The sequence below is a fragment of the Aplidium turbinatum genome, chromosome 5, assembly GCF_918807975.1.
Source record: "Aplidium turbinatum chromosome 5, kaAplTurb1.1, whole genome shotgun sequence".
NCBI classification, from domain to species: domain Eukaryota; kingdom Metazoa; phylum Chordata; class Ascidiacea; order Aplousobranchia; family Polyclinidae; genus Aplidium; species Aplidium turbinatum.
This window is the reverse complement of record NC_137476.1, coordinates 30214703-30239246: the sequence shown is the minus strand read 5'-3', so window position 1 is coordinate 30239246 and position 24544 is coordinate 30214703. Positions and strand designations below refer to the sequence as shown.

The 24544-nt window shown below is 37.3% G+C and overlaps 1 protein-coding gene and 1 pseudogene across 2 annotated transcripts; one reads left to right on the top strand and one right to left on the bottom strand.

Moving 5' to 3' along the window:
• The first annotated feature begins 3819 nt into the window (after positions 1–3819).
• On the top strand, positions 3820–24460 carry LOC145769908 (TBC1 domain family member 31-like). 2 transcript variants are annotated; one of them, XM_082581454.1, is made up of 21 exons: positions 3820–4046; positions 8117–8266; positions 8749–8864; positions 9207–9385; positions 9531–9679; positions 10382–10541; positions 11628–11837; positions 16880–17056; positions 17500–17732; positions 18152–18285; positions 18423–18556; positions 18806–18985; positions 19384–19619; positions 19969–20121; positions 20601–20736; positions 21175–21270; positions 21535–21666; positions 21986–22180; positions 22563–22755; positions 23460–23549; positions 23840–24460. In XM_082581454.1, the coding sequence occupies exons 1-21, from the start codon at positions 3970–3972 to the stop codon at positions 23950–23952; spliced, it is 3243 nt and encodes a 1080-aa protein (XP_082437580.1). In that variant the 5' UTR covers positions 3820–3969; the 3' UTR covers positions 23953–24460. The 2 variants fall into 2 exon arrangements, with proteins under 2 accessions (XP_082437580.1, XP_082437581.1); XM_082581455.1 differs by lacking the exon at positions 16880–17056.
• Positions 14931–15654, bottom strand: LOC145769909 (protein GVQW3 pseudogene; annotated as a pseudogene).
• Positions 24461–24544: the final 84 nt, after the last annotated feature.

The following is a 24544-nucleotide window of genomic DNA, read 5'->3' as shown; positions in this document are numbered from 1 at the left end:
CGTAGCTTTATGAAGCCAAAACTGGACGCCTCTTATCTTGATAGAGCCTTAGACTTAACTGTGAAGTTTGTTCAGAAAAGCGTGTATGGCGATGTGTTACATTTAATGACCAAACGATCGCCGGATGCACTTGAGGAAGTGATAAAGCGGGGTAGTGTTGGCGCTTCGCAACGTGAGAAGGAACGCTTGAAAGGATTGCGTTCACTTAAAAAGTACAGACCTTGTGTAGATGATGCTGGTGTAATCCGCATTGAAGGGCGCTTAAGTAATTCTCCCGAGATTTCTCTAGAAGCAAAGCATCCGATTTTTTTGCCTTCGAAGCACCCCTTCACTAGGCTTGTTGTACTGTCGCATCATAATCGAAATGCGCACTGTGGAGTACAGCACACTTTGTTGTCTACGCGACAGAAGTTTTGGATCGCTAATGGTAATGCTTCCGTGAAGAGGTATCTTAATGATTGTGGTGTATGTGCGATTGAGAAAGCTCGGCCTATAAGGCAGCTCATGTCTGATTTACCTTTGTCTCGCACAACTGCCAATAGGAAACCCTTTTTTGATTGCGGCTTAGACTATCTTGGACCATTGACCTTTGTTGAAGGTAGGAGTCACAAAAAAGCTTGGGGACTCTTATTCACATGTATGGCATCTCGCGCTATTCATGTTGAGCTGGTCACGTCATTGTCGCTGAGTGATTTTTTACTTGCCTTTACAAGGTTTACAGATTTACGTGGGCAGGTTAATGCTATCTATTCCGATAATGGAAGTACCTTTCAGGCAGCATCTAAGAAGTTACCCGAGTTGATAGAATCAGCTGAATTTCACAACGCCCTGAGACAGAGAGAGATAAACTGGGAATTTATACCTCCGTATGCTCCGGCGCAAGGTGGCGCCTGGGAGGCAATGGTAAAACAATTTAAAATCGCATTTTTTCACATTTTGGACTCTTCAATTCGTAAGCCCAATTTTATTGAACTGCTTACGTACACAGGCAGTGCCGTTCGGATCGTGAACGAACGCCCTTTGGTACCTTTGAGTGACGACCCTAGGGATTTTACTGTCATCACCCCTGCCTCACTTTCGACCCCATACTTAGACCCATACTGTGCTGTTGGGCAACCACATGATCGTGACCAATTAAGAAGGGATTATCGGTTCAATTTGTCACTTTCTCAGCAGTTTTGGAATAAATGGATCGATTTTTACTTGCCAGGTCTTCAGGGCCGGAAAAAATGGCAAAAAATGGCCGAGAATTTGGAGCCTGGTCAACTTGTAGTGGTAGGTTCTCTCCAAGACATTGCTTGGTAAACGTGGGAAGTATCAACTTGGGAGGGTGCATGAGGTAGTTCCACAAATTAGGAAAGGGAAGCCTGTGGTTCGTAGAGCCAAAGTTGCCGTCTGCAACTATGATGAGAGTACGGGGAAAGTGAAAGTAGACTACGTGTTGAGGGATATTTCGTGCCTCGCCCCCGTAAAGAACACCTAAGTGTTAGGGTTTGAGCCTGGTTTTGTCTGCGGTGGCCGATACTTGTCTGAGCCCGGAACAGTCGGTTATTATCGCAACTATTGTATATAGCGTCATTTAGCGTGTACCTATGGTACCAATTTCATGTATCGTCGTGTTTATTCTTATTGCTGTTCATTCTTTGCATGCCCTTTGTATTTACGTATTAACTTAAACGTGAGTGATTCAAACAATTTGTGTATCATGTGTTTTTATTCATTGGCTCACAATTGTCGTCATTTCTTTTTAGTTATGCCATGTCAGACTGTCATAACTAGGGGCCGCTATGTTCCCGACAATTTTCACCAAATCAAACGTCATATAAAAACCGTTCAAGTCTACTGAATATTACGTCATGGAAATTCCTAAAGCATGTGCCAAAATTGCACCATCGTTCATAAGACCTGTTTGGACCTGTTTGGGCCTGTTTAAACAGGAAATATTACATCAGCTTAAACACCTGTTGGAATGACTTCATAATTGTCTTTCATTTATTGCGTCACAGTTACTTCCTACGTGAATTTGAGATATTGATATCTATTCTGGTCATTCGTAAAATGATTGTTTGAAAGTTGGCCGCACATTTAACTGTTGGCTTAGTGCTTGCTAGCTGGACAAAAGTTCCGTCTTTTATCCAAGTAATCTGTTGTGTAGTGACAGTTTAAGTGGTGTAGGCGTTGCACCCCCTCGTTTTCGGTAGCCTCGGGCTAATTTTACAGGAATACACTGTTTGAAAAGAAGTTCAAGTGTGTGTTTCTTCGGTCATTATATACAGACGAACGGATTAGGGAACTTTATGTTAAAATTTTCCCAAGAAGAGATTATGGTTTACCGCTGTGACCAACGTTAAAATTAAGATTGTTCATGACTTCTAAACATTAAATAGATGTAGGTGATCACGACATAGGCGAAGCACAATTTGAAAGATTTTTATTTTTGATTTGTTTTGAAAATGCTCTCAGAGCGCACCAAATTGGAAGTGTTTTTCAAAAATTTCTGGGGGAGGCCTCCCAGATCCCCCGCTGGAAGTGTTGCCTTTCGGCTTCGCCCGACGGTTACGCCCTTCGTGCCTACTACCTTGCTGCAGCATACAGTGTATTTCCAAGTTGCTTTCCCAACGGTTTAAGCCACCGAACATCACTGCTAATTAACAGCTAGTAAACTGGACTGCTCTCCATTCAGCGGCACCTAGTGAATGGAATAATTTCCCGGCAACAACACTTCAACAATCGGAAAGACTTCACTCTGCAAATCTCGGTAACCGGCCCTGTGTCAAGAGCCTCTACAAGTATGCGAAACCACCAGGAATAACCAATCAAGGCTTTTGTCAGTCCGAGGATAAAGATTTAAAACCAACCTTTATTCGATTGTTTTGCGACTTTTTTAAGCCTTTAATTCTACTTAATAATATACGACGGACAAAGTTATCATAGCATATTTTGACGCTTTTGCGAGAAAAATGGTAATTGAGCAATACCGATCAAGCGGGGTTGAAAGGATAAGCATTTTGTTTGAAGTTATGCATGATTGAGCAGAAAGGGAACACTGGTAGGCAGTGTAAAATCAGATAGGCTACTTGATTTGTATTTTTTTTTTGAATTGCATTTAATATCAGTTAGCCTATTCTTTATTTTCTACTTTTTTGGGAGGCTGTCCAAATCGGATATTTCTCTACTTTTTTGGGAGGCTGTCCAAATCGGATATTTCTCTACTTTTTTGTGAGGCTCTCCAAATCGGATATTTCTCTACTTTTTTTGGGAGGCTATCGAAATCGGATCTTTCTCTACTTTTTTTGGGAAGCTATCGAAATCGGATATTTCTCCACTTTTTCGTTTGACTATCGATATTGATTTATCCCCTACTTTTTTCAATATCGACTTGCAACCTTGCATTCAGCAGAGTACAAATTAGGGTATTTTTTAGGGTAGGCCTACCCATATTTATTAATAATGGTAAATTTCATTTAAAAAAGTAAAGCATCTAGAAAAAGTCCGAAGCAGCATTTTAAACGTTTGTTGTCCATGAGTTTAATAGCCATATTTAGAGACTTATGTTTTTTGATAAGTTGAACAGGATCGAGATCTAAAATTTTTGCTTTGGTGAGCATAGCATAGAAACTTGTGCCTCTTTTGCAATGTATATGCGACTTGCATATTTTAAACGTGCTCTGTTCCTGACAAATAAACCAATGATTGATTGATATATTGAATGGTCCTTGTAAGTTTTCTTTTAAATTTCCAGTAATTATTTCTGAAGAGCGAAACATCAATTCACTGAGAAACCGCTGGATTTACGTTATTTTTAGCAAAGCGCCGACTTTGGAGTTTGATTTTGATCTCACAATTTTTGAAAGATCGTTTTGAATCTTGATAGGCCACAAGCTACGGTTTTTTATTAACGGCTTTGTAGTTTTATTTTAAACTCATTAATGTGATTCAAAGAAAAACTTTTACAACTGCACGGTTTGCATGGAACGCCGTGATATCACAGGGCAATTGTCTGGAAAAATTTGGCATCGCAACCCTGCTACCTCAACACAGAATGGGTAGGTTGCTTTGAGTGACATTATTTTTTCTTAAATTCAATCAGCTTAATTCTTGGAAATCTGTATATTTATTAAAATTGATTTGTATGATATAGCTTTTGTATGTGGTAGATGCGTTTCTGAGTGGTGAAAACCAGTGACATAGCAGGCCCGTAGCCAGACATTTTTAAGGGGGGGTTCCCAAATCCAAAAATATGGACCTTTTAACTTTCTTCTTGGTGTGCCCACAAGCAAGCAATCAAAACATAAGAAGTGGCAGTAAATAATATATAGACCAACAAACAAAACAAACTTCAAATTATCAACATTACAAAAACGAAATAAATAAATAAGCGACAAACAATTTTCACATTAACAAAAGCACATCTAAGTTACAGTGGAACCGATAGGGGCGCCGGAAGCGGGGGGCAGAGGAGGCGGATGCCCTTTTAAGGTCATGTTCAAGCTACTGCACATTTTGCAATATAACAATTTCTAGTATTTGCTTTTAGCTTAAATTGTCTACGATGTGCGAGGTTCTAACTAAACAAGCAACAAAGATTATCTTTCGGAAATACACAAACTCTTGTGCATTTATTGAACAATCGCGCTCCTCTTGGTCAATGCTGAACGCAGTTTTAGCGCCATGAGGCGAGTAAAAACTTTGCTTCGTACCACAATGACAGACAACAGTTTAAACAACCAAATATTGGCGACTATTCCAGGGTTGAGAAAAACCCGGGTTTTTTTAAAAAAGCCCAACCCGCCCGGTTTTTTTAAAAAAAACCCGTTTTTTTTTGGGGTTTTATTGAGTTTTTTTAAAAAAGATGCAAAAAAAGGTAGATTCATGCTTATTTCACCTCAAAACTACTTTTTACGGATGAAGTGCCTTTCACTCACAGTACATGCTTGCATAACTCAATAAAATAATGCACTAGGGCTGTTGTTGCTTGAATGTTGCATCATCCATTAGTTTCAAGATCAAGTTGGATGTTGCATCATCCACTGATTTCTATACCAAGTTGATGCTACCGTGGTAGAAATCACATCATTGCATCATTTGATTTAGATTTGAAGGCAAGGAGCATTTATGCCATCATGTTTAAATATTTTTTATCATTTATACATATATTATATATAGTATTTGACTAATGGATGAGCAATTGCGTGGCCAATGGCCATTTAGGCAAATGCTCTGAAACAGCCATGCGTTAGAATCCAGAATCTGTAATTGGTAAATAGCCTCCTAAATTGCATTTCACATCATATATACAGACTACAATAGAGTAGTAGCCTACTTTCACCAGTTTAACTATAAGGCTTTCTTGCATAAATGAGTTTTAGTGTAGTAGGCTATCCACAAAGTGGCATTACTTGATTTTTGTGCACTGTACAATATCCACTGCGTTTTCAGTTTATTCTTGGAAATTTACTTCACAATCACATCCTTAAGTCCTAATTTAAAGTTTGTTTTAAGTGCCTTGTAGTTTTTTTGTTGATTTTTTTAATTTTCTATTAAAAACTGGACAAATATGATGCTCTGGGTTTTTTATGTTTTTTTTTAAGTGGGTTTTTTCAAAAAAACCCACCCGGTTTTTTTTGGGTCGGGTAAAATACCGACAACCCTGGACTATTCACAAACAGGTGATAGACACCATTGACATTGCAACACATGGCATTATGACACAGCAAAGATCAAAGTTTAATACTTTACTAAGTACAATGTACAATCTTCCATTTATCTTCCAGAAACCTCTTGTTCAGAACTATCTGGAAGGTTTCAGCTGATCATAGGTAGCTGATCCTTTGGTCGTATGTACACTACACCTTCTCCAAAATGTGGACCTTTTCGGCTCAAGGGGGGGTTTCTGGGAACCCCGAGAACCCCCTGGCTACGGGCCTGCATAGGGTGCACCGTTAGCTCAGTGGTTACGCGCCCGGCTCAAGATCATGTGACGCAAGTTCGACTCTCGGGATGTGTGCTTGAGCAACGCATTTCAGGACTGCTCTCCATTCAGCAGCACCTAGTGAATGGAATAAATCCCCGGCAACAACACTTCAACAATCAGAAAGACTTCACTCTGTCAATCTAGGTAATCGGCCCTGTGTCAAGAGCCTCTACAAGTATGCGAAACTACCAGGAATAACCAATCAAGGCTTTGTCAGTCCGAGGATAACGATTCAAAACCAACCAAACCAACCAGGGTGACCACTTTATAAGGGTTCACTTTTTCAATACCTAAACTTTGTCTTTAAGCATATACGGTAGTCTATTTGTACTTAAAAACAATAGTAAAGCTGACTTGGTTGGGTCTGCTACTATTCGGTGAGTCCGATTCGGTGAGTTCCTAACCTCTAACCCCTAACCCTAAAACGGCAATAATAATTAGGCTACGGTACCCGACAATTTAAAAAAAAAAATTAAAAAAATCCCCTGTTAAGGGATCGGACTCACCAAAACGGGCCATTCCGGACTTGGTTGAACCATACCGGTATCTAGTGCTGTTTCAAATACAAGTAGACTAGCCTAAAGTTTTCTGAAAAAAGTAAATATCCAAAAATAATCATATGATTATTTAAAAAATTTATTAAAAAAAATTACCTCTACCAAAATTAGAAACTAATATTGTGAACCCCGGCAATTATTATCAGTGCGTCATCCATTGACAAGGTTCTATTTTGCTTCTATTGATACAATAAAGTTATTCAAGCAAGTCAAACAAAGCAATTAACAATGGTTTTTATATTGATTTATGATCTGAAAACACTGAAACAAACCATACAAAAAATAGTTTTGATACCGGTACCTAGGTTGTCACACAAGAAAAATGCGAAATCATTGGTGTTGAAGTGTTAGTGAAACAAAAGCTTATCGCAGTAATGACTGTCAAACTGTTGGATGAAACGGTGTTGACCAGACAGACCAAACACAATACTTCACTCTAATTATTGCTTAGATACTTTAAGAAATTAAATTGACAATATTATATTAATTAGCAAAGGCGTAGGTTGGCTAATGTTATTTGTTTTACTTGCCGTTCTTCTGATAGATCTGCTTTAACGTTTTTAGAAACAAACATAGTTTTCATCTGAAGCCTGTTCAAATCAAATATTTCTAAACAAAATTTTTTTTTTTCTTGTAAAGTCAAACAGTTTAGAATGATAAATTTTCTTGATGTCACTGTAAAGTTACAAATTGTGAAGATTCATCACAAATTTGTTAGCACCTTCAAAGTACAGAATGACTTGAATCAGTCAAGCACCAAAATCGTTGACTTAAACAACATTTCTTTTGTCGGACTGTAAATGTATGACGTATGCAGGTTATGAACGAATGATCATCTCCAATTGACTGAAGATGAAAAATGCGATTTTTCATTCTTTGAGGAAATCTTTCAGATACTCTCAAAACTTTGATCTAAAAAATTAACCAAAAAAGCAAAATAACATTAACTAAACGCAATAGTAATTTTTTTTGGCATTTTCTCACTTGAAGTTTGTCTTTTAGCCAGTTCTCACAAATGTTTCCGCATTGGTAAACTGTGTTAAAAACCATAGGGTAGAACAGTCCATGGATGGTCTAAAATCAAATGATCAACACTTTGCCTGCTTTTTTCGCAATTTGAACAGATTGGTGTGTTTTGATAACCTCATCAATGAAGAGTGGTAGCAGTTCGGGCATGACAGGTAAAATTCTATTATAACTGATCCATTCCTTTCTGTTGCATGTCGAAAAATCTGGGAGGGGTAACGTTGGATCGTCAATAATGTTTCCACCATAATGTTCGATTTTTGTCCAATATTCTTTTTCATTCATGATTTAGATCATATTTCAAATTGGCATTCTAAATTACACATCTCTAACGTCAACCCAGGAAAATGCAATTAGTTCTACACTATTTTGGAAGCATTTAAATACAACTACAAATATTTTTTACGGTTTTGTTTACGTTGTTCTTACCTGAGTGAACACAAAAACACAATATTAAACACTCTTATTTCATATTGGAGTAGGCTACACCTTTTCTTTCACTTATAAGCCCCTTATATTCAAGTAAATTTTCAATATTTATTGTCCTGTTTTTCTGCAGGTTAATTGTCAGTTTAGTGCATTCCGGAAAAGGCTTAAAGGCAGGTCGACATCAGCGTTTCCTTCACGCTACATTTGATGTTTCTGGTCACAAAGCAATAGCAGCTGACCACCTTGGTGGAATTTATGTGTTTGATTTTTCTCGAAACAGGTAAAATAGACCAATGTAAAGAGTGCCATTTGACTAAAAGCCTTTAGTACTTCATGTGTTTCAAATTGCTGTGAATTAATAGCAAGTAGAGAATAAAACTGCTTGTTTTCCTTGTTGTTATTTTTGAATTTTTTTAACAGCCACATAAAATGATAAAAAACATACAAAACTTAATTTAATTTTTTGAGTTGTTTTTAGATTCTGTAGCAATTGACAAATGCTCTGTGATGTTAATAGGTTTAATAAGTTACTTTACCTGATGATGCATGGGATACTGTTAACCAAATATAAAATGATCATATATTATTACCAATGTTAAGCATTTAGTTTGGCTCACTAATCAAACTATCGCTAATGTTACAAATTAGCACAAGTGATTCAAATTATGATATTCTTGAAACGCTTAAATCAGAGACTCATAATATAACTAACCCTAACCTTGTGAATCCCTGGCTTAAATGCATTCAACTGTGTGGTTTCAGGTATACTAAAGTGCAGAACTGTGGACAATCTTGCACCGCTATTGCCAGTGGCTTGAAGCGCCCGAATGAATATTTGGTTGGCCTCGCCGATTCATCTGTTAAATGTTATTCCACAGGTTTGAGATTTTTTTGATATTCTTGACGCTTGCCAAAAATTTCTTCCATTTGTCAGTTATTGCGTTGTTTGTGTCATGTAGATTTCATTGTATTTATTTTCATAAAAACATGCAAAATATTTCCATCTCTTAATTTCAGTACCTGTGTTAATAATATCGAGTTATTTTATTAAACCAGTAAAAGACGTGTATGTATGCTTCAAAACAATAAACAGAACATGATTTTCACAAAATCATAAATTATGTGCTGGGATGTTGTCTCATTCGATGCATTCACTAAGCCAATGAAATTGAATCATTTTATATTTACTGGTATTATCATATTACGTTATCATTTTATAGAAAATAAAGAACTGGTCAGCTGGATGCGTGGTCATGAGTCTGCTGTCCATTCTATATCTGTGCACACCAGTGGCCGATATGCCATCACCACATCTCGTGACACTGCCCAGATGTGGAATCTTGATACGTTTGAACGAACTAGAAAACTCAACGTTAAATCCGAAGTACCTATTCAAAAGGTATTGACATATTCTTAGATGCAAATATAATTGGAATTGGTTTTGAAGAGTTGTTTCTTTGTACTTTTTCAGTATATAGGAATTATATATTTGATATTATTTTTTTCAAAATCTTTTTAAACATTTGAAAGTTATATATTTGCAGGTATTTTTTCTGCCTGAAAGTGACACCATTTTAACTTGCTTCACCGATGATTCCATATTCGGCTGGGAAAGTGAGAATTTTGAGTCAAAATTTAAACTTGACCCTGGTAACCAACATAACTTGGGATATAAAACCTATTCTGCTTCCAGGTCAGTGCCATAGCAAAAAAAGTTATCATTAATACATTCAACTTTGTATAGTTTTGCAACAATACATTGTACACACTACACAGGGTTGCCATATCGTCCTTTCTAAAATTTGTCCTTATTTTAAAGGGCAATGTCTTAAAATAATTTATTGTCCGTATTTCTGTCCTTGTTTTTTACTTAAGTCCTTATTTTGAACAATTATGCCTACAAAACTTCCACCTTTTTCCTTTGGCATCCGTTTGTTCATATAAAAACTTAAATTTCAGTTCCCCTTATTTTGAGGTCCATGTCGATGGCAACCCTCATAATACGTTAGCGTGGTTTAAAGAAAGCAAAAGTGGTAAAAGTTTTAAAATTCATTTTCGACATGTCAAATCGATATTTGTACGGCATGCTTTAAATTGCTTCTTTGAAAAAGGCAAGCGATGTTCACATCTCCAAGTTTACTTTCAATATATATATTATGATTGTAATGATTGTACACTGTATATAATATATATATATTATACAAGTGACACTTGCTAACAAAAAGTGCAAGCACAGCTTGCCTTTGATACGTCTAATGATTGGCATAGGGCGCATAGCCCATTAGCCCAACTATCGCTACAATATAGAGAAATCCTTTTCTTTGTTACCAACCACTGGCCAGTTGTAACACAGATAATGTTTTTGTTAGTTTGTTAATGACATGCCTTCATTCAGAGATGGAAAGATGTTAGCTTGCGGCGGGAAATCCAACTTGCTTCATATTTATTCTTTGGAGACTCACAAACTAACTCAAGTCATAAAGATGCCCAGCGAAGTTCATAGCATGAAACAAGTTGAGTTTTTATCCGACAAATTCGATTCCGGAGCTAACAAGGTGATTCACTGTTTCCGTCATTATCTTTTTGCATTGTATGGTAAACAGTAATTGCTAGTTTAAAGTTCTGATGCTGTATTGATTGGGTCTGCTACTATTCGGTGAGTCCGATTCGGTGAGTCCGATTCGGTGAGTCCGATTCGGTGAGTCTGATTCGTTGAGTTCCTAACCCTAACTCCTAAACCCTAAAACGGCAATGATAATTAGGCCACGGTACCCGATAATTAAAAAAAAAATTGAAAAAATCCCCCGTTAAGGGATCGGACTCACCGAATCAGACTAACCGAATCGGACTCACCGAAACGGGTCATTCCGGTATTGATTGGTATGTATTCTTGTTTCAAAACAATATATATTATATATACATCTTTTTGCAGTTTGTTTAATTGTGGTAATCATTTGTTAAATTAATGAAAACGTTGTTCAGTGAAATTGGTTAACGACCAGTCGATCACCCGCTTGTGATTAAAATAGACACTGCTGCGCCTGCAGTCATCTCGTTAATTGCGACCACAATAATGCAGTCCTCTCAGCCGGGTTTTGTTTGTCGTACCCAGCTTACACCCGGTGGTTAAAGATTTAGATGAAGTGGACGGGAAGGCAAGGAAGCCAATCTTCATGTCCACCTCCAGGCATGCCTTTAAGTGTCCTGCCAGAGACACAGCCGCATGCTCTTGAGCGGTGTCGAACCGGCGCCCTTTCGATTGCCGTTTCAGGGTTGTCACCACTAGGCTATGCAGCCGACATCTCGGCTAATCAGCTGGGTGTGGAGGTTTAACTATATTTTTCTTTTAGTGTCATGAAGATTATTTGTGCAATACGGCTGTTAATATACTCAAAAAATTCTGGAATTGTATAGTTTGTGTTAGGCCTACTACTGTATTACAAATTTTAAATGATACTTGAATTTTAGCTAAAAATAGACCCCATGTGTACTTACGTTAACATTTATGAAACTTTACGTTGCACTAACCACTCTAGTAACTAAAAAACAAGTTCTCATTATCCTCTAGTAGTCTAAAGCGTTGTTTTAGAATAATTGTTACTTTTTGGTCCTATAATAAAAACTTCTCTATTTGACTTCAGATTCTTGGCGTGTTGAGCCAAGATGGCGTCGCCAGGTTTGTGAATATAGACTCTTGTAGAGTTGTGTTTGAAGTGCACTCCCCTGAGCCCGGAGATAAGCTGATCAATGTATGCATGAGTTCTGAAGGATCTGACCAATTAATTGGCATCACAGAAGCAGGAAGGTTCGCTGTCTACAGCATCAAAGCTTTGTGTCCTGACTGCAACAAAGTAAGCCTTGATCTTATAAAGAATTGTATGATAAAAAAGTACGTAATTGCGTTCATCCGCCTGCTTTGGAGATATAGAAGTGAGTAAGACATTTTATCTCCGACTTCGTACCAGGGTTGTTGGTATTTTACCCGACCCAAAAAAAACCGGGTGGGTTTTTTTGATAAAACCCACTTAAAAGAACCCAAAAAAAAACATAAAAAAACCCAGAGCATCATATTTGTCCAGTTTTTATTGGAAAATTAAAAAATTTTACAAAAACACTACAAGGCACTTACATTTACAACAAACTTTAAATTAGGACTTAAGGATGTGATTGTGAAGTAATTTCCAAGAATAAACTGAAAACGCAGTGGATATTGCACAGTACACAAAAATCAAGTAATGTCACTTTGTGTATACTACAATAAAACTCATTTATGCAAGAAGGCCTTATAGTTAAATTGGTGAAAGTACTACTCCTACTGTAGTCTGTATATATGATGTGAAATGCAATTTAGGAGGCTATTTACCAATTACAGAGTCTGGATTCTAACGCATGGCTGTTTCAGAGCATTTGCCTAAATGGCCACGCAATCGCTCAATTGCTCATCCATTACTATATATATATAAATGATAAAAAATATTTAAACATGATGGCATAAATGCTCCTTAGGGTGTGCCACTTTGCAACTTTTTTTTCATAACCAAGGTCTCAACCCATTTTGGGGTTCCTTTTAGGACCAAAAACTATCCCAAAAATTTTGGGGGAAAAATATTCGAATTTAGTGGCGCCACAGAGCACTTCGGGCAAATTCGGAGCAAATTTGGCCAAAATCGCTATATCTGACTGACCGGTAAGGATAGAGAGTTGATTTTAGGCTTTATTGAAAGGTAATCATCATGTTTCTATATGCTTTAAAAGAACATTTTTCTCTAAAACAAACAGAAATGAAGTTATTGCCAAAAAACTGATTTTCGCTGAATTTTTGGGCATTTTTACTGTATTACATAGTATTGCTTTACACTTTGTATAGGTTTTAACAGATTTTTTTATTGGTAGTTTGGTGTTATACTTCAATACATGTTAATAAGTGAGTTTATTCTTATCAATGTATAGTAATTTCGTTCTCTTCTCAAGATCATATTGCCCTTGCTAAGCTAAAGCTTGTCAACGAATGGTACTATGTAAATAAAAAAAAATGTGCATGTTTTTTTACTAATTAAAACAAAACAAGAAAGGATAATACAGCACAGACGATAAAGAAATTTACAGCAGAGTCACAATATCTTAAATTACAGTCCAGATGAAGTGGAAGCAAGATCAGCATTTAGCAAAGTTTCTTTCTTTAGGTTCGGAACCAATCTTCTTACTTCTAGGACTGTTTGAAAAAGTGCAGATTTCTGCGCCTTGTTCTGGGTTAATTTGTTATGATATGTCTTTGCTAATAAAATTGCCCTTTCTGCAGCGTCATTGACTACATGCATATGCTCAAGTGAATGTTTAGCAGCTGTATAGGAATCATTTTTGCTCCATGTTCTAGCATGTTTTTCAATGAAAGCACAATATAACTTACTCCTGTGTGGAATGAGCCAAGAATCTGGTCCAAACAAGTTATTCATGTTGGTTGACATTGTTATTTCTGCAGGTGTGACTAATTTTTCCAAGTTTTTCAACGATGATTCTGAAGCCGGTTCATATTTTAGCAAAGTTTTACGACATTTTTCCTTTTCTTGCACAGACGATAATGCAGAAAACAATACCAAAAATACAAATGGTTCACTAAGATACCACAGATGTTGCATACGACGGTTTATCATTGCTGCAATGAACTTTGAAAAAGATTCTGGAAGATCATTCTTTTTTTTAAGTTGAAGAGTTTTAAGCAGATGGAGATCGTTATATGGAGCATCAAATGGAACAGGTGCGGTTATCAATGCAGGAACATGACATAATGTCAAAAACAAGGAAAGAGATCTATGTTCGTTTGCTTCTTCCTCGGTAATTATATTGAGTTGAACAAACTGAAGAGAATACAGAGCAAGCTTTAACTCACACAGTAATTTGGCCATCCATCGTGTATGGCTCGCTACACCAATGCTTTTGATCACAGGGGCTATCATGTCATGGGGATATGATGCAAGAAATAGCAAAGAATACTCAAGAACCTCTTGATAGTTATCCTTTAGTGGGAGGGTTTTTAATGCATTTGTTGCAAATTCAACAAAATGTTTAACATATGAGTCAAGGCTTCTGCTAAATGTTAGAAATGGAAACTGTTCATTTACTCTGATGTTTAGCCAGACATCTTTCATAATTTTGTAAAGGCCAGTCTCAGGAGAGCTTGATTTACCAAGAACGGTTTCAGCAATATCACCCACCACTCTCTCAAAAATATGATGACGACAATATACATGCAACAATTTCTGACCAATATGATTTTCAAGTCTAACCATTACTAGTCTAAACAGTCTAATTACTAGTCTAACAGTCTAACTTGTTTGGACCAGATTCTTGGCTCATTCCACACAGGAGCAAGTTAGATTGTGCTTTCATTGAAAAACATGCTGGAACAAGGAGCGAATATGATTCCTATATAGCTGCTAAACATTCATTTGAGCATATGCATGTAGTCAATGACGCTGCAGAAAGGGCAATTTTATTAGCAAAGACATATCATAACAAATTAACCCAGAACAAGGCGCAGAAATCTGCACTTTTTCAAACAGTCGCAGAAGTAAGAAGATTGGTTCCGAACCTAAAGAAAGAAACTTTGCTAAATGCTGATCTTGCTTCCACTTCATCTGGACTGTAATTTAAGATATTGTGACTCTGCTGTAAATTTCTTTATCGTCTGTGCTGTGTTATCCTTTCTTGTTTTGTTTTAATTAGTAAAAAAAGCTTTGGTAGAGAGTTTGGTTTGTTGAACCATAGAGAAATAAAACAAAGTTACTTTGTTTTATTTCTCTTTAGTAAAAAAACATGCACATTTTTTTTTATTTACATAGTACCATTCGTTGACAAGCCTTAGCTTAGCAAGGGCAATAGATCTTGAGAAGAGAACGAAATTACTATACGAGGTCCGGCTAAAAAGAAACGAGACTGGTGAATTTTAAAGTTTATTAAAACCCATAGCAAGTGAAGTTCACTTTGAATACGAAGTACAACTATAATGTGACCTCTAACGGTCACCTTCAAAATATTCGCCATTGGCTTCCATGCACTTTGTCATTCTTCTTGACCATGTCCTGAAGCATTCTTCAAATTCCCTTTTTTCTATTGATTTGATGTGTGCTGATTGGTGAATTCACAGTTTTCCATTGCCGGCTCTGTCTTTTTGTCTCAGGATCGTATTGAAAAATCCACGATTCGTCTCCTGTGATGACCCTTTCTAATATTGTTTCATCTGCATCAATTTGTTCAAGAATGTCTTGACACACGTTCAGACGACGAGCTTTCTACTCTTGTGTCAAGAGCCGTGGAACCATTTTGGCACACACTTTTCGCATGCCCAACTTTTCTACCAAAATGCTTCGGACTGTTTCTTTGTCAAGACCAAGTTCGCCAGCCATAATTCGAATAGTGAGCCGGGGGTCACTGCGAACCAACTGACGAACCTTTTCGATGTTTGCATCTGTCTTAGAAGTGGAAGGTTTTCCTGATGAGATCATCATCCACATCCTCCCTTCCCTCCACAAATCGCTTGTGCCATTCAAACACTCTTGCTCTCGACATGCAAGAATCACCATAAGCCTCACGCAGCATCTTCAAAGTCTCTGTTGCTGTTTTTCCAAGTTTAACACAAAATTTGATGTTGATTCTTTGTTCAGTTGTCATTTTGCAAAATTGAAAACAAAATCACTTTATTCAATAAAAAAGTGTAATGGAAATTGTTAACAGATACTTTACCACCTTCACTTCACTCTCCCTAAAAACAAACGCAACAATGTCATTGTGACAACACATCTGTTGAACACTCAACAGATGTTATGAAACTCTGTGAAAGCATTGATTCGAGTGAGACTTTTGTATTACGCAGTCTGTGGTGTCAGTCTCGTTTCTTTTTAGCCGGACCTCGTACATTGATAAGAATAAACTCACTTATTAACATGTATTGAAGTATAACACCAAAGTACCAATAAAAAAATCTGCTAAAACCTATACAAAGTGTAAGGCAATACTATGTAATACAGTAAAAATGCCCAAAAATTCAGCAAAAATCAGTTTTTTGGCAATAACTTAATTTCTGTTTGTTTTAGAGAAAAATGTTCTTTTAAAGCATATAGAAACATGATGATTACCTTTCAATAAAGCCTAAAATCAACTCTCTATCCCTACCGGTCAGTCAGATATAGCAATTTTGGCCAAATTTGCTCCGAATTTGCCCGAAGTGCTCTGTGGCGCCACTAAATTCGAATATTTTTTCCCAAAAATTTTTGGGATAGTTTTTGGTCCTAAAAGGAACCCCAAAATGGGTTGAGACCTTGGTTATGAAAAAAAAGTTACAAAGTGGCACACCCTAATGCTCCTTGCCTTCAAATCTAAACAAATGATGCAATAATGTGATTTCTACCACAGTAGCATCAACTTGGTATAGAAATCAGTGGATGATGCAACATCCAACTTGATCTTGAAACTAATGGATGATGCAACATTCAAGCAACAACAGCCCTAGTGCATTATTTTATTGAGTTATGCAAGCATGTACTGTGAGTGAAAGGCACTTCACTCGTAAAAAGTAGTATTTAAGGTGAAATAAGCATGAATCTACCTTTTTTTGCATCTTTTTAAAAAAAAACAAAAAAAACCCGGGTTTTTCTCGACCCTGCTTCGTACGCATTTGTACAATTTCAACTTGTACCATCTTATACATACCACTAATCCACTATACCAGGTACGTATTGCTTTGCAATAGTTTACGAAGAATATACATTATACAGAGTCATATATGTAATTATATATGTGACATTTTCCGAGGTAGGTTAGTTCTACTTCTTTTCATCTTCCGTTTGGCGTCAAGTTCTCCGTTTTTTCCAAATAGTAGTTTGTTGTTTTATCGTAGCTTCCCACTCCATTAGTGAAAGTCGTCAAAGATGTGTGGAAGCGAAAGAGTTTGACAGAAAAGTCCAGTATCAATTCTTCCAATAATTCGCGTTCTGCAAGCCGGCCATTAGATGGAAGTGTCAGCTCGGGAAGAATTCGAGCAAGAAAACTGAAGACAGAAAAAAGTCTTCCTCAAGTATAATATATAATGGTTTTATTTTTATGGCATTGCCCTTCATAGTCTTGCTCATATGTTCTGTTTCACAGCTACAATAATTAAAATGAAAACATAGTTTGCAAATCAAGGAATTTGTGTTTACATACTTGAAATAGTTTCAATGAAGTTTGCTCATGAATCTGTCGGTTACTTTGAATGCAGCAGTTTCGTACAATTTTTTGTCATATTTTAAAATTTCTGAACTCCAGCTAGCACATTGAATTACTGTAAAAAAGCACGAATTTTGCGAGTGGATCAAAACTTGTCGAGACTTTTATTGGAAGTTTGATGGTAGGGATATTTTCCTATGATTTTCACTGTTTCAATGTCAGAAAAACCTAACTAATTTGGGATTATTTGACGACAATGGTGTAGGTTAGCTTACCGAGGCCGTAATGTAAATCTCGATGCATTGCACGCAGGATGGTGACGTGCTTCCAAACGGTTTGTCCATGGTTCGCCTTCGAAAGGTTTTACGCTGGCGTGGGGATTACCCGGACAACTATCGTCTCTTCATATGGCGCAGCATGCTGCAGATACCCGAAAACCAGACTGCATTTGATTCACTCACTAAGAAGGGCGTCAACATTGCATATGCAACTGTTGAAGAAAAGTTTCCTGTCAAGAGTGCCAGGCTCATGAGGGTCATGCAAAGGTATAATAGATGTTTGTTTTATGATACTAGGCTATTGTTTGCATTATTTATAATGTTAAGACTGCAGAAACTTGTTTTGCATTTGAATGATCAGGACTTTTTTCCTTTTAACATCCAGAACTTATTTCATTTTTTAATTGTTGATTGTAACAAACTTTTGTAGCACGAAGCATAAATTTCGGTAACTTATTTACGTTTGTCTGAAACTACACCTTCTGTTATCTGCACATCGTAGTTCTCTAAAATATACTTCAAACAACATTAAAATATCATGTTTTTGTGAACTTCAACGCCTTACAAAGTATTTTGGCCCTGTTTGTTCGATTAAATTTTTCTCTGAAATTAAACTTCACATGATACTGCATGCCAACTTAATGTGACGTCATTATATTTGTGTCCGTTCAACTCTTTTTGTTTAGAACGCTCTCAAACCTCGCCCACTGGTCAGCTATATTCTCCGAACTGGACTACCTTCCTCTGCTGGCATTTCCATTCATCAAACTCTTCCACAACAATCACTTAATTTGTTTCGAAATGATTGCAACAGTTTTGAGTGAGTGCCCTTTAAAATGGTCTTGAAACTTAAGCTTCGCAATTCACAGTCACAACTATTCCTTTTTGTGTTGATTTGACTAACTTTACGTTGTAACAACATCAAAGATGCAACAAACCGTATTCATTGGGTTTCAGCGAACTGGTGCCAGCATTGGTTTGAATTCTTCCCTAATCCTCCAATCAATGTGCTGAGTATGATTGAGAATTTGCTGAGTCATCATGACAAGCAACTTTTACGCCACTTTGTGAACTGTGAGGTCACAACTCAGGTAACTGATTTTCTTTTTGTAACCCATTTTTTTCAACAATTCTTGTTTTGTTATGAAAAGAATAGGACATTCACTGGACTAAATATTGCTGCTGGCTTTGCTCCTGATAAAGCCGATAAACTCGTATGGTCTTTTTCTGTCAGAGTCATAGCCTCATACCGTAGGTAATGTTCATATCTGACTTTCATTCTACTTATGTTTCTTTATGTTTGACCAACACTATCCAAACCAGGTTTTATTTGTGATCAGACTTACGCGTGGCCGTTATTGCAAACCTTCATGTCCGAGGTCTTGACCAAAGACGACTGGCTGAAGTTATTTGACAACGTGTTCAGTAACCATCCCAGCTTCTTACTGTATTGCGTTGTCTCTTACTCCACCTGCTGCCGCTCAGCACTGATGAAGATCTCGCGGATGGAAGATTTCAAGGTGATAACTTGAAGTGGTCGTTAACTTATTTGATCTCCATGACTATTCCGGTACTACCACGACCTTGACACATATTTCGTGAAATCTCCGACTCCGATCAAGGTATCCGTCAAGTGCTTTTTCAAAAAGCACCGCGGTGATCTCTTCCGTTTAAGATTTATCAAGTGATCGTAAGACTTCTAGTCTTGGCTCAAAGGTGCTTTACTTCTGTGTGACCACTAGATTACAAAAGTTTTCTCGCAAATATAAAGGTCTAATTGAAAAATGGCTTGCTCATTTGCATTCTGTATTAATTTGATAACGCTACAATTGCTTTTTCTTTTTGCCTGTACGCAATTCACACTGATGATTAAACGTCATTTAACGTTAAAGTAACAGAAAGTATCATGTGTTTTTAGTACTTTTATCATCATCGGAATCCGCTCGATATCGGAGCAGTGATCAGTGAAGCGTATCGTATGTCGGAATGTTCCCCGAAAAATATTGATCCCAAGTTTAGCCTGGACGATTTTGAACCTCTGAGTTCTGGTGAAACGTACCCGATATTCAACAAGTATCCGAAGTTTATTGTAGATTACCAAGCCCAAGAAAGAGAAAGAATAAGAAAAGACGAACTGGACTACTTGCGTGAAAAGTAAGAACGGGTGTCGAAACATTTTTTAAAGAAACAATATTTAAAAACGAAAAACTATGAATTATTTGGTGTTTATCGTTATATTTGTTGGCGTCTAGATACTTAACGTTGGCTGCGTTACCGTATCACGAGAAACCACGCACTACGCTAAAAATACTTGAGTTTGGTGCTCACTGCTCATAGAGGAAATTGCCTGTGTCTTGACAAGACAATCACTGAGGTGGACACGAAGAAGGATTCTTTGCTTTTCCATCCGTTTAATGTAAATCATCGGCGGCCACGCATAACCTTGGAATTTATTAAAAAGAAAAAAGGTTTTAATTTCCTGTAAAAACTTCCTCTTCATCAGACACATCGCTCAAGAACTTTCCGAACAAATGGAGGAGCGTAAACTTCATGAGGAGACTTGGTACAGAAGGAAGGAGATCTTGGAAGATGCGGAGGATCAGCGAAGGAAGTTGCTCATTGATGAGGAACGAAAACTTGTGGAGCAAAGAAAAAAGTAAGAAAAATGAATTTAACTATATTCAAAAAAGAAGACCATGAAGGGAAAGAACTACTCCAAGCATGAGAAAGCTTTCCCAACCAGCAAACTGATCATTTTTACTGTGGACGTTAAATCAATGTAACAAAGGGTTTGGTTTGTTGGCTGGGTTTATGTTGAGCCGGTATGACTGTCATAACTAAGTTTATAAAAAATTATGTCTAAGGATGCTACTTCTTGGCAATTTGCCATCTATGTGAAGTTTTTCAATTTATGATCAAAACGGTTCTTTAGTTTACCCCTGGTTGACACTTTTAATGCTTTATAATTAACTTCTCTTAAAAATATTTAAATTTTTTACGACCCCACAACCAAATTAAATTCAACTTAAAAATTGTTTCCTGAAAATAAAGATTACTGAGGCTTCGTTTGTAAAATGGAAAATCTTATTTTTATATATGGTAAGCTTGAGCTTATGCAAAGTCTATTGACGCCAGGCTGGCCGCGATGAAGCGGGAGTTGCGCATCCGGGAGCTCCAGCTCCTTGACAAGTCCCGGATGAGATTCGTGGACCATCAGCAATCTGTGAAACAAATTGAGATAAATCGCCTCGAAGAAGAGTTGAAGAGGAAGGTTGGTTATGGTTAGAATCACGTTTTTAGATGTTTGTTGCTGGTTGAGTGGCAAAAACGTTTGATCTTCCTGGAAATAACTTACAGCAGACGTTGAATAAATGTAAAAATGGCGAATTTTGTTGAAAATCACCGATTTTGTTATCTGGGAACTTCGTTTCTATCCCCGATTGAGAGCTTGCTGCTATCGTTTGGTAAGTCGTTCAATGTATTGCTTGAAGGGGGGCCCAAAAGCTGGGTTCCTTACCTTCTCTTAATCTACTGTACTTACAATCAGTCTTTTAATATCAAACTAAATCCTTGCATGTATTGTACAATGTGCATTTTCATCCTACCATAGGCATATGAAATAGCCGCTGCAGGGTTTACTGTAGTTCTCAACCTGATCTAACACTACAGATTCATTTCAAATTACAAAAGGATATTGCATTGAATCCAGGCTTTGCTCCGTGAAGAGGAATCGGCTGCGGCAGTGGAAGATGTGGAAGTTAAAGGACTTGAGCTGGAAGCACAAAGAGCTTCTCTTGAGCAACAGGTAATTCTTACAATTTCTTCCCCATATTTGTAAAATACGTCGAAGCCCTTAAAGTCACTGCAATCACATTTATTGCACCGGCACCAGTTTCAATTTGAAGTATCGTTTTTAGCCTAAAACTTAAATATTGGATTGACAATAGAAGTTTTTTTTTTTTTTTAAACAAAATTGCGTCCATTTTTGTTCATGTGATGTTTGTAAAATGATCGCACCAGATAGAAACATATTTTATTTCTTTGCTCCTAACTGGACGTTTAATCACAGATGGCGCGGGAGCAATCGGAGTTGGAGGATGCCATCAGGAATGACATCAACACCCGAAGACGACTCGAACAAGTGGAGGAAAGGATGCATGATAATTTGAAGGATGTTCCGATTGATGTCACTGAGACAAAAGTGAATCTTTTTGACTTCTGAACTTGAGTTACTTTTGATTGTGGCTAGGTTTGTGCCTGCTGGTGGTTTATGTTTCAATAAATAAGAAAGAAAAATAAGGTGTCGCTAAATTCCCTTTTAGCCACTTGCTCATGTCTGGAGCCGAACCGATGACATTGAAATCAACCATCCTGCAGTCACTTTCACCACTCGGCCGCGTAGCCGTAGAATTTATTAAAGTTTTACGTTAGATTGCATCTATATTTACGTTGAGCAACCTCGGTGATATTAGTGTAAGATAAATAAATCTCGCTATTTGAATCATTTTGGAATGTTCTAGGAACTGGAGCAAGACCTCGCCAGCGCCCAATTACGTCAAAACTCGTTGCGTCATCGCACCGAGGCCACCACTCGCCTGCTCTACGGCGACATTGAGCGGGAGAAAAACCTAGCTCGTTCATTGTCCAGAAACATCGAACATTTGAAGCAACAGAAGCAAATCAACGAAAAACTGAAGGTTTTGCGTGGGGAAAAGGTTTGCCTCCCTGCGTTTGGCCACTAATTATTCTGTTGTTAGTTTTTTCAACAGAACCTATGAAAACAACATTAAGAGAGATGCAACGGCAAATGCAATTTACCGTGCTTTTTTGCAAAATATGCTGTATAGTACTAAATAGGGCTATTGTTGGACTGGCTGAACTACTAAGTTTTATTTTTGTAAAACTAGTTTCAATTTTTGTGAACACTGCAAGTTTTCTGTAGTTAGTCATTTTCTTTTGCAAGTATAACGGTATCTCTTTGTAATAAAACATGTTAAACCCGCTAAAGTTACTTTGTTTTGTTTGTCTGTAACGGTTTATACATTGAACTACGTTGTTTCTCGAGAAGTTTTTGATGTAGATAGATTATATTTTCAGGATAAGGAACTTTTTGACACAAGAAAGCACCTCCGCCATCTCGAAATGATGCAGAAGGAGGGAGACGACAGAAGAGCAATGCTGCTCAATGATAAAGACTTGGAAGAAAGCAAGAGGAGAATAAAAGAAACAGAAAATAAATTGGACGCTCATCGGCGTCATCTAAGAGAAGAACGCGACCAAGAAATGGAAGGTACAAGGATTTTTTTCAGACGCGACTTGTTTCAGATTATTATAAAAAGTGGTTGAATGTTATCTGAACATAACTACAAAATAAGACTTAGAGCAATGGATGGCTTTGTTAATCAGATACCACAACTCCAGCTTTGAGTAAAAGTTGTTGCTATAATCTTAAAACTTAGCAATGAAATTATTGTTAGCGCACTCTTGCTACAGCACCAACGAGAGTGTGGTGTCTGATGTAGTACATTCCATTCCATTCTTGCTTCAGTTTGTCACTTTTTGGTTATTATTGAAACTTCAATTTCTACTCCATGCGTACAATAACAACGTAGACTGTAGAGAATACAAACTGAAAGGCTTGTTATCTATTGTACCAAAGTGGTTCTCTCTGCGTTTTCTTTTGTAAAACAAACAGTCATTCCACTTTGAGTATGCGGACAGTATCGGAAGTAACATCCGGGTTTATTTGATATTGAATCACAGACGCATGTTCAAGTTAATCGTTGTATTACTTCTGTCATTTCATTTTGTATAAAGTTAAGTAAATGAATACATGAGAAAAAATAACTTCATCTATGAAGAATTGTTTGCACTCTATTACTTTTCCTCAGTTTTAGCTTTCTTTCTGACCATCAACACGATTATATTTGTATCATAGAACCACGAAAATTGTGTTTAGATATTCACATCAGATTATGCCTTTAACCCTTTCAGAGCGCAGTCTACGAGATTCTGGCAGAATGACGGCTGTCAACAACCAGAGATTGTTGTCCGAAGACAATGAAGCTCAGGAAACTAGCGAATGTAAGATACATGTTTTTATAGAAGTTTTTCTTGAACTGCCTAGTTAATGTTCATTACTCACAACTAAGAAGAATGGGTTACGTAACACCTCGTTACGTAACGGAGATATAGAAAAGGGTAAAAGCGGAGACGCTACAACGTTCGCGCCGTCAAAAAACTATGGCGTGAAAACAGATTCAGAAGACACAAAACTCCCAGAATGCCTTCATTTTCATGAAAGTAGGCTACAGCGTGTTGTTGAGATGCTCGACATTTGGCTGCTTGTAATTTCGTTGTGTTTAAATATTCAGGGTCGTTGGAGCGTAACCGTGGGAACCTGGACGAGGAAGAGATGCAGCTGATGGAAGAGGTCAACAATCTCAGGCAAAGACTGGTTTCGGACCAGAGTCGCCGCCGTCTTTGACGATTGAGTCGCCCACAATTGATAATGTTTTTGCTTTCAAACTATTTCAACTAACACGGCCAATGTGAGTTTTGTTGGCTGGCGAAAACAAAGCAATTACGCATTTGTGGTTGAAGAAAATTTGAATATGTTCAATGTCTTTATTGGAGATATCAACAAAAAATGTAGTCCGCTTTCCTTTTATAACCGCGTCAAGCCCCGCGACGTCTTCCTGCTGCTGTGTTTGTTGAAACGATTGTTCTTTTACTTGTCATAAATGTTTCACGGAGACTTGCGTAGCCGTCACGCTTTGTTGAATTTTACTCACCCTCCCGTTCGGATCTCCACGTCACTTAGTGGACAGATTGTTAACGTTTAGTCTTCTGGTAAAGAAATCTTCAAACAAACAGGAAAAGTTATCTTCAATTTCATAACTGAAAGTTGCTGTTGGAGATTTTCGAATTCTATTTGAGTGGCAAGCTTATTATGTATGTAGAGTTGCAGACTATTATTTTATTATAAAAAATATTTTCAATTGTGGTTTTGTTTGTAGCAAAAAGCTATAGTTGATTGCTAGCGCTGTTGGTGGCTGCGATCCAACCAGAAGTGCAGG